Raw genomic sequence first — 16,725 nt, 5'->3', positions numbered from 1 at the left:
TGTGAGAAACTAAATCATTTCATTTTAACATATATGAATAATAGTTGTAGAGGAAAATCAATTAACAAAAGTTTATTGCCATATTCTTTCTTGTTTCTAAAAGATTATTAATTTTTGTTTCTTGAAAGCTTTGTAAGTGATTCAAAGAAAAATCAAATTTGAACAGACATTTGTAATAACTCATTGGCAGTGACTTTTTCTTTACAGGTGGCACTAAAGCGGTCTTTGATAATTATTATTATTATTATTTACTAGTTTGATTAAAGAAATAGTTAAACATTCCCAAGCTTCCCTTAAAGGTGTTTGGATAAACAGACTTTCTGTTTTTACAGGTGAAAATTTGTAAACTTTCCTTGAATCAATTAAGAAGAGTGTTTAGCATATATGAATGCTTCTTTTAGTGCCTATAAGTGTTGAAAATGTTTAAGTACTTAAGAATTTTACTTCTTGAACTCGAAATGAAAATAAATGAGCACATTCTGTCGTGTTAGAAAAATTATTATTTATTCAATCCAATCCTCTTCAATTTTGTGAGAATTAGTGTAAAATTTTATTTATGTGACAGATTAAAAAAAATATTTCTAAATACACTCTCACTTAACTCTCATTTTCTATTATTACATATGAAAAACAACTTCTAATTAACACTAAATGTCTATGCATATATCTTATTCATATAACATTATCATTGTAGCTAAGTTTCGTAAAACATGCTTAAACTAGTGGAGAAGAGATGTGAACAATACTTCCTATTGTTTAGTTGAAACATCACTTAGAAAACTTCTTCCAAATATATTGATCTGTGTAGACACTTAGAGAATAAACGTTGTATTAAGCATATTCACACTAATACTATTAGATACACATATTACATTAGAAGATTTGGAACAGTTAGATGGTACAAAAGCCTTAACAAGAATTTGGTAAATCAATCTTCAAAAGTCTCCACCTTGGTTTAACACAAATCTTTCAAATGAGAATCATTACAGGCTTAATCACGAATAAATTGGATCTAATCCATATATTGAAAAAACTTATTGCTAAGGTGATACACTGTCGTTGAAGTTATCAAATTAATACTACTTTGCAAGACAACTTCCATATTGCCAAGTCAGTAGTCAAGAAAGTATATAGGGTCAAAGTAACCCTGAATCGTCTCCCAATGAATACAGAATTATTTTCTAATATTTGAATCTTATGAATGTTATGTAATGCTCAAGAATAAAAGTGAGAAACCATGCTAATAATCTAATATTAGAAGAATGTTTGAAGAACAAAGAGGAAACTCAGAAACAATTATGATGAAATAGGCTAATTCCACTACTTTTACAAGATAGATTCATCATCGGTTATCCACAAATCATTGTTCAATTGATTATTGTTCAAGTTTGAAATTCATTAAAATACATTCTTAATTAATTTGCGGGTGATCATGTAGTTAACTAAAGTAGATTTTCAATCAAATGCAAAACCTTTCTAGATTATTTACAATGAATTCAACCAAAGTACATTCTCAATCAAATTCTATTGTGTTTAATCATGTCTATTCTTAAATCTCTTAACCAAATTAAAAGCTAATTAATCAAACTAAATTATCAATTAATTATAGTTGAAATTTACCACCAATCAAAGTACATTCTTAATTGATAGCAAAAACTTGTTTAATCATATGAAAGTTTCTAAATTTAATCAAAGTAGATTCTTAACAAAACCTAGAAACCCTTGAACTCATATGATTAATATGCATGTATATTCAAACAATTTTTGATGAAAAATCATTGTTGATTGAGAGATGAAAGACATAGAAGAAGAATAACTCAAATTAATAATCAAAAGAAATAAATTAGTTCAACTTAACCTTAGAATCCATAATGAAATTACATTGGAATAATCTTAGAATCTCAGCCTTCCATGAATGGAGTGAAATATATGGTAAAATAAAAGTGAGAGGAGTAGTGAGTGATGGCTTCCAGTAGAACCACTAAGATAATCGATTATCTTAAGTGATGATCGATTATCACAATGGATTTTATGTACATGTGTATTTTTCAGTAATAATCGATTATCATTTATGATAATTGATTATCATAGAGTATTTTTACTGGAAACAATTCATTTTGATGATAAATAAATGTGGACCAAGCTTGATGAGTTGTGGAATGTGACGGTAATCATAAATTGAGATTAGTAGTTGTGTTTAAGGTCAGGATTGACTTGTGGTTTGAGTGGAAGACGGAATGCACAATAGTGTGTGTGGTTAATGAGCATGAGGCATATCCTGGTTTTATCTGCAGATAGGTGCTTCCTTTGGCAATGATTGTTGAAAATGGGGATATCCCCTTTGACATTGGTTGTTGAAAAAGGGGTGGCTCTCTTAGCATTGGTTGTTTAAAAGAGAGTGACATTTTTTTAGGAAAATAGTTGTAGAAAAGAGAATGGTATTCGAGTGTTGAATCTTCTTTGGTGAGGAGGATAAATGTTTTGCCTTGTGTGATAGGGGAATAGGTTCAAACCTAGAAGAAGGATGACTCGAGTGTATATGTATGGGGAAGCTATATATTGGGTTGTAGGAATGACTATAGTCGGTGAGGTAGGGCACAAGAGTGTGACTTAGTCTTGTCATGATGATGTTCATGGTATGGTGATGCTCATGGTGTTGTTCATGACTAGGATAGTCATGATGGTGGTGTATCTATGATGATGATCATGGTATTGAAGATGCTCTAAGTTATGCTATGTTAATAGTGGTGTTACTATAGTGGTTTTAATAAGTAGTTAGCTTAGGTGCTAATGAGTGGATAGACCATGAGTCTATGTGTGAGATGTTAGTAATGACATCAAAGGGTACAAGGATCAAGGATTGAGGTTCGAGGATCGAGGATCAAGTAATTAATTAGGATTGAATTGTTTATGTTAGAAGATTAGGAATCCTAATGTTATGACTACTATGTATGGGGTGTTTGATTATTGTTGATATAATTAGTACGTTTATATCTTGTTACTATGATTGTTTTATCGGTGGCTTACCCCATGTGTGTTTGTGTTTGTATGTTTGTGAATGATATTATCGAAAATAATCGTATAATGTATTATATGTGAGCAGATGATATTGCAGATGTTCCAGATGTATGATAGATTCGTGAGATGACGGGGAAAAGATTTGTGCTTCTTTAAAACGTTCTTTTGGTATAGACTTTTGAAACAATGTAATTATAGTTATTTTATTTCCTTAGTTATTTTAATTACTTTTAAAATAATGTAATTGGACAAGGCTTTTGGAACTACTATGTTTTGAATAAACTATGCATGTTTAAAAGTTAAGATTTTTGAAAAATACGTTTTCACGATATAAGAAAGTTAATAAATACTCAATTTTTTGTAAACATGTAGCATCCCGAATTTTGGGTGTTACATCATCTAGTTTTTCCCTAAAACTCTTCCAAATAATCCCTTTAGATAACTAAGAATTCACCTAAGAGCTTCCCAATGAGGTCAACTAGGATTTGACATGAACATGCTCACAACATTCACAAACCATTGAATACATTGCAAAGGAAACAATGTTTGCATATGGAATACCCTTGAATCAATTTGGTAATGTCATTTAATTATTCACTAATTATCTTTTCACTTTTTATCTTATATGAGTGCAATAGTTGCTTCATATATAAAAAACTAACTAAAGACTTTGTGATGCACAAGCTCTCAAACCTTGTCCATAATCTTATTGTTATCTTTTTCTTTGAGACTTGCTTAACACCCTGTCATTGAGGCTAAGAACAACTACTCTGTGAGCTTTCTTCAACAAAATTTTCTTGTCTTTCTTTTTCATACTTACATCAATCCTAGATTCACCTTCCAAAGCTTCAAGGAGGCCTTGTGGAACCAAAATAGCATGAATCTTCAATCGCCACAATTTAAAATCATTCAAACTAGTGAATTTCTCAACCTCATATTTTTACATTTTGGATAAAAGTGTCATTATGTCTATCGCCAAAAACGTATAGATGTGTTAGTCTGGTCATAAAGTCCCTCCATAAAACTGTAATGTGGGATAAGACTTTCTTCCTTAATCTCTCAGTATTTGGAATATCAAAATTTTTCTATTGAAAACAAAAAAAAAAATGTTAATGATTCAAGTAAAACATCTTAAATAGTGTTTGCATTTTAAGTAAACATACTTGAATATCCTGCCATAGGAGATTTTTCTCCATCTCTGAAACATCATCCCAAAAGGGAATGACAATTGAGACATGTATTTTGACCAACATGGCCAAATAGTTCCTAAACTTGTTCACATGTGGGCATTAGGTGTACCCGATCGAGGATCAATCTTCACCACCAATCTCTCCATGATAAATCGACATGATGTGACATCAGGCAACCGAGTCACAGATATATCATGTCCACTCCTTCTTGATCCAAAGCTCGTCATACCTGTTTACAAAGTGTTAGTAAATTATATATGATAAACAAAACAAATTATTTCTATAAAATTAGAAGAGATAAAATAAATAAATTGTAAAAGTGGTAAAAGTAATAAAAAAACATTTATTTCTCCCATATGCCTTCGTTGGATCACTTCGAATTACATGGATTTCATTGGGTACGTCATCGATCTTATTTTCAATGGTTCTTGATGAGAATGACGTCTCAAGTATATCTAAAGAGTCGTGATCATCATTTATGTGCATGGTTCTACCTTCTGATACCACTAACCATTTATGATTTGCTGGATCAGTGACATAAAATATTTGTCTTGCTTCACTAGCCATAATAAATGGTTCATCCGTATAACTTATTCTGTTAAGATCCACCAAAGTGAATTTGAGGTCATCTATCACCACTCCGGAATTGCTATCAACCCATTTACACTTCAAAACTGGAACTCTAAAATTGACATAGTCAACTTCCCAAATTTCTTGTATAAATTACTCATGGATGTTGTAATTGGATTTTTATCCTTGGAACCGTCAAAAAGTACAAGCTCAACTTGTAGGGTAACTCCACTATTTTGAACTATTTTTTATCATCTTCTTGCTTTGAATAAAAATAATAATTGTTTATGTAGTAGCCACCAAATGTGATCACATCAGTGTTAGGTCCACGAGCTAGTCTGAATATACTTTCAGAAACATTTAGAGTTGCATAAACCTTTTTCTTAACCTAAGTTAATAATGTTTTGTTATGTTCATGAAGTTACCATTTTTCACTCATCCGTGGCTATGCAGAATTATTTAATCTTGCGAAATGTAAGGAATAACATCGTTTGTATTGTTTAAGATGTACAAATGAGCTTGATTAACTTCTTTTTTACTAACACTTTCAATATTCACTCCTCGAACACCCTTACCTTCACATTTACCTTTATGTTTATTCTTTGGAAGCCTTATTGATTCACAACTTGGCATATAACTTGAGCAGATTCAATGGCTTCTTCTACAATGTAGCGCTTTATAATCGAAGCTTCTAGTCGAAGTTGATTCTTAACATATCCCTTTAAGATCTTCATATACTTCTTAATTAGGAACATTCACCTTAAGAAAATCAGCTCACATATTCAAATTTCTCTCACTAGATGGACTATCAAATGAACCATGATATCAAAATATGAAGGTGGGAAATACATTTCCAATTGGCACAATAGTATGATGGTCTCATTTTTCAAATCATCTAACAGTCGAGGATCAACAACTTTCTTGCAAATGGCATTAAAAAATATACTCAAACATGTGAGAATATCTCTAACAGAAGTAGGTAATATGGCTCGAATAGCTACTGGCAAAAGTCGTTGCATTAAAACATGACAATGGTGAGACTTTAAACCAACTAACTTTAAATCTTCCATAGACACAAGACTACTAATATTTGACGAGTAACCTTGTGGAACCTTCTCACTACTAAAATTTGACAAAAAAAAAATTGTTTTTCTTTTTTTTGAAAGAGTGTGATAGGTCGGGGGAAGGTAGGTTTGTTTTCCAGTTGATTGTGGATGTAACTCAGAATGAATACCCATGTCAGCCAAATTTTGTCGTGTTTTTACTCCATCTTCTGTCTTTCTTTTTACATTTGGTAAACTCTCGACAACACTATCAAATACATTTTTTTTCAATGTGCATCACGTTTATGCAAGTTTGCACATTAAGTTTACACCAATATGAAAGATTAAAGAATATTGATTGTTTCTTCCAAATGTTTTTCCCAATGGTCTTCTTTTGATGTTTTCCAAATACAACATCAATGTTCTTCATCTGGTTGTATTCTTCTTCCCCATTGTGAGGTTTGAACACAACATCATCTTCAGGAATTCTATTAAACATATTTTTCAATCTACAATAAGGGTGATTTCGAGGAAGGAATCTTCGATGTCTTGTATACATAGTTTTTTCCCATGCTTCAATTGAAGATAACTAGTATTTTCTTCACAAATGGGATATGTAAAATGACCTTTAACATTGTAACCATTCAAATTTCCATATGTTGAGAAATCATTTATGGTGCAAAACAACATTGCACTAAAATGAAAGTTTTCTTCTAAATATGAATCGAAGACCTCGACGCCCTCTTCCCATAACATTTTCAAATCACCAATTAGCAGTTTCAGATACACATCAATGTCATTTTCAAGTTATTGATAAGTATGAAAAAATACATGTTTTTAGACTTATTAATTAGCTCGAATTTGTATTTATTCATGAAATAATGTGTTTTCCTCATTGAAAAGTTGTAATAGGAAGTAGGAAAGTTGTTTAGGCAATTGTACAGGAACTTATACATCAGTGGAGTGCTATCAGATGTTTCTCACTAAGCCAGAATTAAATCGCTCAACTAAAAAGAGTTTTATTCGCTCAGCACATCAGAACAATTCGTTGAGCGAATAAAGGCCACTTAAAGAATTACAGTTGAATATTCGCTTAGTGCATGGGATCTGTGCGCTTAGCAAACTAGTTAATTTCTTTGGCTTTTAAAGTGGGAAATAGACAGAAAGATCGAACTCCTGACAGAAGTTCCAGATAAAGGAAAGAAACGAAACATCTCAGGAACTTCAGAAGATTACTTTAAGGCATCATGACACCATTTTTGCAAGGGATTGCTTCAAACGTGTACGCTTAGATGACTAGGAGTAGTTTTTCTTTCGTTGGAATTGGATGTAATGAACTCATTATGATGTAATTTTCTTGTTCAATATATCGTTGTTCGTTCATATGCTCTTTCTTGAATTTACTATCATTGTATGGAAATATAATGTTATTTGAATGTCTATAATTATTGGAAAGTAATTTTGAACATGAACATAGATAGAGCACCTAAGTGATCTGGGATCTAAGGATAGACTCAATAACTTGGTCATTCTTAGCATCAAACTTAATGCAAATTGTATGTTAAATTGACTAAGGGATTAGTAGTTTGATATATTAATTTAGAACTAGTTGCTAAGGGATTAGGACTAGTATGCCTTGATGTGAATGTTTGAATGAAATAATGAAATATTGAACAGAGTTTTAGATTCATATGATTCATGAAAATCAATTCTAACGAAGTTTCTTTTAAATATAAATTTCTGGTACACCAACTGTTTGATAAAATACCAAAAAGAGTTTCTTGTGTTGTTTTGTGTATTTTGATATCTAATCAAGTTGTAAAAGGAAGAATTGTCACGTGTTGCACAAGTCTCTTGGGAAAGAACAATATTTATCACTTGTTATGCTACGACCGGTGCACTTGCCGTTGGTTTTGTAGTCAACAAGTTTTTGGCGCCATTGTCGGGGACTTGTTTTCCAACTCAAGGAAATTTGGGCATTTGTGACTCTTTTAGACTTTGTTATGAATTTTCCTTTTGAATGTTGTTCCGTATGCAGTTGGCTTTAAATTTTTAAGACTTTCCATTGATTTAGTTTAAACTTAATGCATGTGTCGGGGTACGCCTTAGAGCATGATCTAGTTGTTGGAAGATCCTAGGGATGGGATTTCAACAGCCGAACTAGCTAAATCAACCCAGATTTTACAAATCACCAGGGATAAGATTGTGAGTTTGCCCCCATTGTTCTGGTTCTTAATGCAAGTTTTGATACATTCTCAGGCCAAGAGATTGGGCGAGGTGTGTCAAGCTTCGATAGGCACAACAAGAGGGATATGAGTGTTTTTACATCAAAGAATAGGGGAAATAGTATTCATCACCTTAGGGGAGTACTAAGTGATCTTGCAACAAGAGGGATCTGAATGAGTTATTTAGGAAATCCATTTCAATCATTCTACATATTGGAACTGTTGTTTGGTTGGTGTGCTCACGTTTTGTAATTTCTGGTCTTTTTCCCCTTGTCTCTTTGTTTTTCTTTTCCATTTTTCTATTTTACTTCTCTATATGTTACTTTTATTTTTAACTTTAGGTTTTTCAATTTTCAATTCTCAAAACTTAGTTTCTATAAAAATTTGACTAATGTGTTTGTTGAAGTTCTGTGTTCGTTAGTATTGTATTGTGTTATTTATTCGCTCAGCGCATATCTGCGGTGTGCTTAGCGAATATGTTTGTGAATATTGTGAAAGAAATTGCACGAACAATTCGCTAAGCGAACTGCTCGCTGAGCGAATAAGGTGACTAAGAGAGTCAAAGTTGTAGTGAGAAATTCGCTAAGTGAACTCCTCGCTGAGCGTATGTTTTTTTTTTGTGTTTTATTCGCTAAGCGCACCGGAGCTGTGCACTAAGCGAATAGACCAGTTTTTTTTAAGCACATGTGTATATTCGCTAAACGCATCGGATCTATGCGATAAGCAAATAAAAAGACATTTTTAATTTTTTTTAAAAATCTGTCTTTATTCACTGAGCGCATCAAATATATACGCTAAGCAAATAAAACTACAAAAATATTTATTCTTGATTCTCTTATGGAACCTGATATCATCACAAACAATATCATATATTTTCTCTTCATGAGCAACGTAAGAGATAGATTGTAAATCATCAACAAAATTGGCCATGAATTATGTTTGCTACTTTAGGTTGTCATAAGGATTCATACCATCGGTAGCAAATGCAAGTCTTAAGTTTCTTGGCTCTCTGCACCAAAATCTGGAAATGTTTCATCAATCTTCTTCCATTGTGGGGAACTAGTTGTGTGTCAAAGAAGATTATCACACTTTCTTCCATCAATGTGTCATTTAAGATTCTTCACATCTTCTTTAGTGGAAAACAATCGTTTCAACCTAGGTACTATAGGCAAGTACCACATCACTTTAGCTGGTGGACCATTATTGTCTTCATCATTATTATTTCCATCAACTTTCTTTTTAAATTGTGATAAACCACATGTTGCACACAACTACAGTGAAGTATACTCATCTTTATACAATACACCATCATTGGGACATGCATGTTTCTTTTGGTATTCCAAACTCATTGGACACAGAATTTTTTTCGCCTCATAATTACGAATATGTAACGCGTTATTTTTTGGAAGCATATCCTTTAGTAATTCCAACTATTCTGTGAAACTTTTATTAGTCCATCCATTCCTTGCTTTAAAAAAAACAATTTCAAAGTTACTGACAACTGTGTAAATTTGGTGCATCCTGGATACAACTCTTGCTCTGAATCATTCTTAAGAGAATTGTATAAATGAAGTCTTCTAAAATTTTCTTCTCTAACATCACGTACCATGTCCTCTAAATGATCACTCATCCATTCGTCCACACAATTTGTTCCTCTTAATGTTGTTTGGTGGTGTATTCCTTCTCCATGTCAAGTCCAAACTGTATAACTCCTAATTATTTCATAGATGATTAGATGATCACAGATATTGTCCAAGTCTTCTAATATTTGATTACGACAATGAGCACAAGGACAAAAATATGTCTTGTTCACTGGATTTGTGTGTTCTTGAACATATTGTAAGAACTCAAAAACTCTTTTCCCATACTCTTGACTAATACAATTCATCCAGTTTCGATCCATACTACTTTTAAAAAATTTATAAACAATAAAAATGCAAAAAATCTCATCAAAAAATAAATCTAACTTATGAAACACCAAATGAATATAAAACAAAAACAAAACCATAACCACGACTTCAAAAACAAATACATTTATGGTAAATAATAGAAAACTGACCTTTGTTGTTCCTTGACTTCATGAACCAAGCAGTTGGTTCTCAATTACGAGATGGAGTTTGAGCTTACGTAAACACATAAATACTACAAGAAAAACGAAAATCAATCAATCAAAACATACAAAATATATAACCAAAGTATATGAAAACACTTTTGCAAGAATTAACAGAGTAAAAAGTAACATTTATTCTTACTTGCCACTCAAGGGAAAATAACCTTTGTTATATACTCATTAATGATAATATAAATAAGTATATTTTAATACAATTAGTTTGTTAAATTTTACCTTATAGATTCGTCTTATTAAAGTCATAATCTAACAATTTCAAGTTGAAGTAAAAAATGAATTCAATAAATATGAAATAAAATTTATAATATTAAGAAGTGTGATTTTTTTATTATTATTAAACATTTGAAATGAACTATTAAGTATAATATTTTTAATTTATTTTGTGATAAATATAATTATTTAAAACAATTAAATATATTTTTAGTATCTAAACTTTAATATAATTAAAATTTATTTTTGTCTAAAACTTTAATATAATTTAATCCTAAGACTTTGATACATAGGCAAATATATTATTTTTTTTTTGTCAGTGTTGCCTAAATATTTTGTTTGCCAATGTTACATAAATTCTACTTTTTGATAGCATGCACAACACACCCAAAGAGTATAATTCTAGAATAAATCATATTAAAAAAAGAAGTTATTGTTTATTTAAAGATTTAAATCCTTTAGTTGTTCTTATTTTTGTTGGGGTTTTCCATTTTGATCCCTTTCTTTTATGGTTTCTCAATTGAGTTCTTAACGGCTAATTTGAAGTAATTGAGCCCTTACTGTTAAATTTCGTTAACGAAGTTAATTTTCTACACAGGTGGTAGGATGATGTGTCTAGTTACTTAAACGTATAATTAGAAGTGAAACGTAGCATTTTCGCAACTTCTTAAAATTGAATAATATGTAATTTCATTATTATCATTATTGTTCTTTCTCTCCCATCGCTCTTTCCAAAAACTTAATTCTTTCATCGTTCGTCGGATCCGAAGATAACTCTTTGCGATTCCGATCTCACAAAACAGATCCGACACAGTAAAACTTCAGATTTAATTTTAGCACGGTTGTCGCGCCCTAAATCTCAAGAGATTTCGAAGGACCCAAATATAAACCTTAATTAATCACTTCGCTGTAAAACTTTTCTGCCATTTAGATCATGCGATTCGTGGTGGTTTGTTTGTTGTTTGTCTCTGCTTTCTATGGTTTTCGAATCTTTGTTGGATTGTTAGAAATTAGGAAAATTGGAGAAGATGGGTAAGGAGGTGGAGGATGTGGAAGAGGGCGAGATTTTAGATACTACTTTGGTGGAAGAGATTTCAGAAGCGGATGACGGCACTGGAATTTACACAAAAAGATATCCATTATTTTTTTCAATTAGTCCTAGATAGCTTATGATTCATCACAAAAAACATGAAAGATTTACCTCATTGATTATTCCATCACCACTAACACAGATAATTCCTGAAAGAAACGCCAGAGAAATGGTATAAATGAAGAAACATTTAGAAAAATGCAAAGAGCACCTAGAGTTCCATGCAGCATGGGAATCACTGATATGATTCTGAACAGGAAAAAATGCAGGTCTCTGGGATGGCGCAAGCAATCCACTTGAGTATGTTTCATTCCTGGCATCACTTGCACCTGCATACAACTCCAAATATATTGGTTCACCAAAAAGCAAAGACAATGTAACATGTGTAGTGCAACCTTAGATGTTGAACATGTTTCTCAACAATTATACTCACGGGGTTTGGTTGCAACAATGCTGGATTAGAGGATGATTGGTTAACATTGAAATTATTGATTTCAACTATGTTTTGCTCGCCATTAAAATGAAGATCTTCAAGCCTACACCATGGGATGCAGAAACTAAACAAACATTTTAAGACTATAGTTATGATGAGTATAAAATTTACAATTCATAAAATGACAGGAAAACTTACGCAAGCACATTTTTCAGATCGTGAATCAACGAGTGGATTTGTAAGCGATGAAATTGGTACGTGTGATCCGAAGCATAAGTGAAATTGTCTTTTGTAAGCTCTCTTTTTCTTAGTTGGATAGTCCGTTAGAGTTAGGTGATATGAATTGAATCTATAGAGAAGAGAAATGGGGGTGGGTGAAGGAGGCACGGAACAGGGAGAGAGAAAGAGTAGCAAACCAGTGATTGAGTGATAGAGGCTGGATTCGAGGGCAGAAGCTTGAATTGAAGGGTTGAACTATGTGTGTGTCTCGAATGGACGCTTGCTCAGGCGCAACTTCAACCACAATGCCACGTTTCACCTCCAAATATACCACGTGTAACTAACTTAACACGTCATCCTATTAGCTGGACAAAAACTTAATTCTCGTTAACTAAATTTAATGGCAGGGGTTCAATTGCTTCAAATTAACATTTATAAAGACTCAATTGGGAAACTTTAATAGAAGATGATCAAAATGGAAAACCCCACATAAATAAAGACAATTAAAGGGTTTAAACCTTTATTTAAATTAATTTTGTTATTTATGATCATATTTATGGTGAGTAAAAATTTGTTTCTCTATATAATAGGTTTCACCAAATTTACTAATAAAGTATTATTTCACAAAACTTCAAAAAAGGTAAATATTTGAAACCAAAAGAGGTAATGGATTATATTTTGTTTGTAATGTTTAGTAAAGTAAAACAATTCATACGTCTTATAGTTAGAGTAGAACTTGGTAGATATTTTGATCAAAACTCTCGTGTTACATCACACTTTTCTTTATTGGTTCGAAAGTTAGGCATTTGAAAGGATCTTTCAACTTGGACGATGGATTTCAATTTTAAGAAATTCAAATATATAGCATTTAAATTATTTATAATTATTTTTTTTATTTCTTAAATAGTTTGTTTATGCATAATAATTAGAATATTTTAAATTTTAATTTCTTTGTTTGGATAAAGTAATTTAATTTTTATTTTAAAACAAAATTAATTTTATTTTTAAAGTTGAGTTAAGTTAACTCAAATATTTGATCTGGACTTATTTGACTTAACATATTGTTGCAATACAAATAAAATTTTACATCGAATAAAATAAGAGACAGACATAAGTTTATATATAGATACATATTTGAATTGATAAAAGATTTTTAAGTATGATACCAAAAACAAATCCATCAATTTGCAAAAACTTATTCAAAACGACTTTCCTCAAATATTATTCTGCAAGGGTCGGTCTATCATATGTTACACTATATAATTTCTTATAAATGTTTTTATACAAGACTCATTCTGTGAATCTTCGTTATGCATCCACTTACATTGATTCCTTTTAACTTTTTTATTATTCACCACTCAAGATAGGTTAATTTGATTCAGTTCAATAATAAAAATATTATTTCGCAAACTAAAGACGATTTAAACTACTGAAAGGAAGTCGAAATGGATGGGTATCTCGTTAATATAACAACTTTTCATACTATGAAATATTAACATCATGGAATATGATGCCATTACATTAATTTATATCACTTTTGTGAACAGATACATTTCAGATTTTACCACATACCCAACATTCCGGGCACATTCACGTTTTCAGTTAATCATGCAAGCAAAATTCTTTTTCCCCTAATTCAGCAAATCCAACTTAATTTTGCAAAGAAGATGAACCAAAAAAAAAAAAAAAACACTTTTTTCTCGACAAAACTAAAGGGTGATTGTTTAGAAAAGGAAAATATTTTCTTAATAATTTTTTTGATAATTTTTTACATCCAATAAAATAATAAAACGTAATTTATTATAAAAAAGTTGTTAATATATGTCATTTAGAAAATTAGAGTAAGGACAACCTCGTAATAACACAAAACAAAACGTGACCACTGTGGTATCCTCCCTGGCCTTTATAAAATCCCCCTAGTTGTCGTTCCCTGAAACTCACTACTGCCACACCAGAATCCTCTGCCTGTGAGCCACTCTCCCTCACCCGCATTTTCTCTCTCTAGCGTTTTAGAGAGAGAAAGATCCGGAAAGAATCTTTGGCAGGTTCGGAGAATGGAGAAGAAGAGATTTGCGGTGTTGATGTGTGCAGAGGATTCGGAGTACGTGAAGAAAGTCTACGGAGGGTATTCTGGGGTGTTCGTGAAAATGCTGGAGGAGGAAGGAGAGACCTGGGACGTGTACAAGGTGGCGCGTGGGGAGTTTCCGGAGGATGACGAGTTGTTTCTCTACGACGGCTTTGTCATCACCGGCAGCTGTAGCGACGCACATGGAAACGACACATGGGTTCATGACCTTCTCGACTTGCTTAACAAACTCCACTCCATGAACAAAAAGCTCCTCGGCATTTGTTTCGGCCATCAGGTACATTATTTTTCATCCAATCTGACACCCAAATATAACAATTTTTTTCTGCTTTTTCTTTTCAAAGATCGGTGCATGAATCATGAATTGGATGAATGTGTGATCACTGATCGGAAGCAATTCCTAGATATTTTGAAAAAATCTTATCTTGATTTTTTGAGCTGTACGTACATTGCCCTTGTCTAAGTGGTCCACTTTCAAAAATTAATGGGAACATTAAAAGACAGGAATTTAAGAATGTGGTTTTGCACAGTTCTCTGTCTCCCTCACCTTTGGCATTTATCCTTTGATATATACTTACGCCACAGATTCAAAGATTCGTTTAATACGCATGCAATTTTTCCATAAGAAATCGTCCTTTGAAATCGGCTACAGTAGCTTCGTCTGTTTGATCATTTTCTTCACATTTTGATTTTCTTCCTACGTCTTTTTTATAGGGTGTACTTGATGCCTTGAACAGTGTCTAAAGATCTGATCTGGACTACACTTTTGTCTTGCGTTTCATGTCCTGACCCGGCGATATATCTGTGAGATTTGTAGATTAACACTGACCCAGTTGATAAAAAGTGGATCTTTACTTGACCCAAATGAGAAAGAGATGATGATGATAATAATAACATAATAAATAATAATAGTAAGTTGAATAAAAAATAAAGATCACAGTTGTTTGTCGGTTCTATTTATTTTCATTCTTATCAACGTTGTCATGTAACTACAAATAAATATTATCTAGTTCTCTTGAAGAATGTTTTACCACCTTACGCGACATCAAAATCTTGAAAAGTGTCTCACTAGGCTGTGGACCACAATTCCCCGATCATCACATGCATCACATAAGAAATAATTAAATACTCTGTATAAAAATGTGACAATTTGTTTTATGTGTGGTATGATCAAAGGCATAACGTTGGCATTTGGCAGTGTGATAACATAGGACTGAAATGAGAGAGTTGTTTGTTTAATTTGATCAGATTCTTGGGCGTGCACTGGGAGGGAAGGTGACTCGTTCTCCCACCGGTTGGGACATTGGTATCAGAACCATAACATTGTCACCGTCGTGGTCATTCTCGTTGACATCCCTTGACCTTCCACCGAGGCTTTCCATCATCGAATGCCACAGGGATGAGGTGTGTACGTTTTAGTAGCAGATAATCATCACTGCTGCCTCAATATTTTTTCTTGTTTTTCAGAACCATGATATATAATTAACAACTAAAACATGATTTTTGTTTAGATCCAAGAGCTACCTGCGAAGGCAGAGGTGATTGCTTGGTCGGAAAAGACAGGAATTGAAATGTTCAAATATGGAGATCACATAATGGGAATCCAAGGGCACCCTGAGTATTCAAAAGACATTCTTTTGCACCTGATCGACCGTCTCATTCAAGGAGACTGCATCATGGTATGTTAATTTTCCCTTTTAAGTTAGATAAATTTTGTGTATGAACTAATAAACAGGATTACAAGCTTTCATTCAAATCATTAAGCAAGAGGTGATTTTTTGGATTATAGGATGCTGTTGGTATTCAAGCAAGGGAAAGGGCTGCACTGTGGGAGCCAGATAAGGAGGCTTGGAAGAGAATGTGTGTGAACTTTTTGAAGGGTCGATTGTGACATAGGTGGAACTGAAAGCAGAGGTTTCATTAGCAGAGTCAAGAAATACTGGCATTATATGGAAGAGGGTCCCTACATATTAGACAATGCGTTGTATTTTAGTTGGCTTTGATGGGTTGCAGCCATTAGTGTCCGTGGGTGCACAATGTATTTAGCTCAACTATCACTAAAGTGTTAAATCATAGTAATAAAATCACATGCTTAATATCTCCCTTCTTTTCAGTTTAATTTTCTAAAAATATATGTTTGAAATCTCACGTTGAATTTATAGTTTGCGTGAGCATATGGAAAAATGCTTTAAACGCAAGTCAAGTTGTTCTCGTAGTGGCATGGAATGTGGGGGTTTTGGTTTTTGGCCGAAAGCTTTTGATGAGCAAGCTTCTTTTAAAAAGATCCATTTTCGTTCGTTAAATAACTTTAATTTGCGTACACTGGCTTTTAGGTGCACTCTAAAAGACGCAGCTTTCACGTTTATTGTTTTCTACCTTGCAAACACCTTACCGGCCATTAAGAAAAGCTTTTTCCCGTCTCAATCACGCTTCTTTTAAAGTAAGATGATATTTTGACAATAATTTTTTTAATGATAGGACACGTGTCATTACTTTATTGATCTATTTGAATT

At 32.5% G+C, this 16,725-nt stretch overlaps 1 protein-coding gene across 1 annotated transcript; it reads left to right on the top strand.

The window, feature by feature from the left end:
- Positions 1–14,041: 14,041 nt before the first annotated feature.
- LOC106767438 (gamma-glutamyl peptidase 5) lies at positions 14,042–16,315 on the top strand. Its single transcript, XM_014652331.2, has 4 exons — positions 14,042–14,489; positions 15,461–15,616; positions 15,724–15,891; positions 16,002–16,315. The coding sequence occupies exons 1-4, from the start codon at positions 14,181–14,183 to the stop codon at positions 16,101–16,103; spliced, it is 735 nt and encodes a 244-aa protein (XP_014507817.1). The 5' UTR covers positions 14,042–14,180; the 3' UTR covers positions 16,104–16,315.
- The last annotated feature ends 410 nt before the right edge of the window (positions 16,316–16,725 follow it).

The sequence above is a fragment of the Vigna radiata genome, chromosome 7 (assembly GCF_000741045.1).
Source record: "Vigna radiata var. radiata cultivar VC1973A chromosome 7, Vradiata_ver6, whole genome shotgun sequence".
NCBI lineage: Eukaryota > Viridiplantae > Streptophyta > Magnoliopsida > Fabales > Fabaceae > Vigna > Vigna radiata.
This window is presented reverse-complemented; position numbering and strand designations above follow the sequence as displayed.

Coding starts and splice junctions, on each gene's coding strand:
- LOC106767438 (XM_014652331.2), top strand. CDS start 14,181: ATGGAGAAGAAGAGATTTGCGGTGTTGATGTGTGCAGAGGATTCGGAG. Junction 15,617..15,723: donor TCGAATGCCACAGGGATGAG/GTGTGTACGTTT, acceptor ATTTTTGTTTAG/ATCCAAGAGCTACCTGCGAA. Junction 15,892..16,001: donor TTCAAGGAGACTGCATCATG/GTATGTTAATTT, acceptor TTTGGATTATAG/GATGCTGTTGGTATTCAAGC.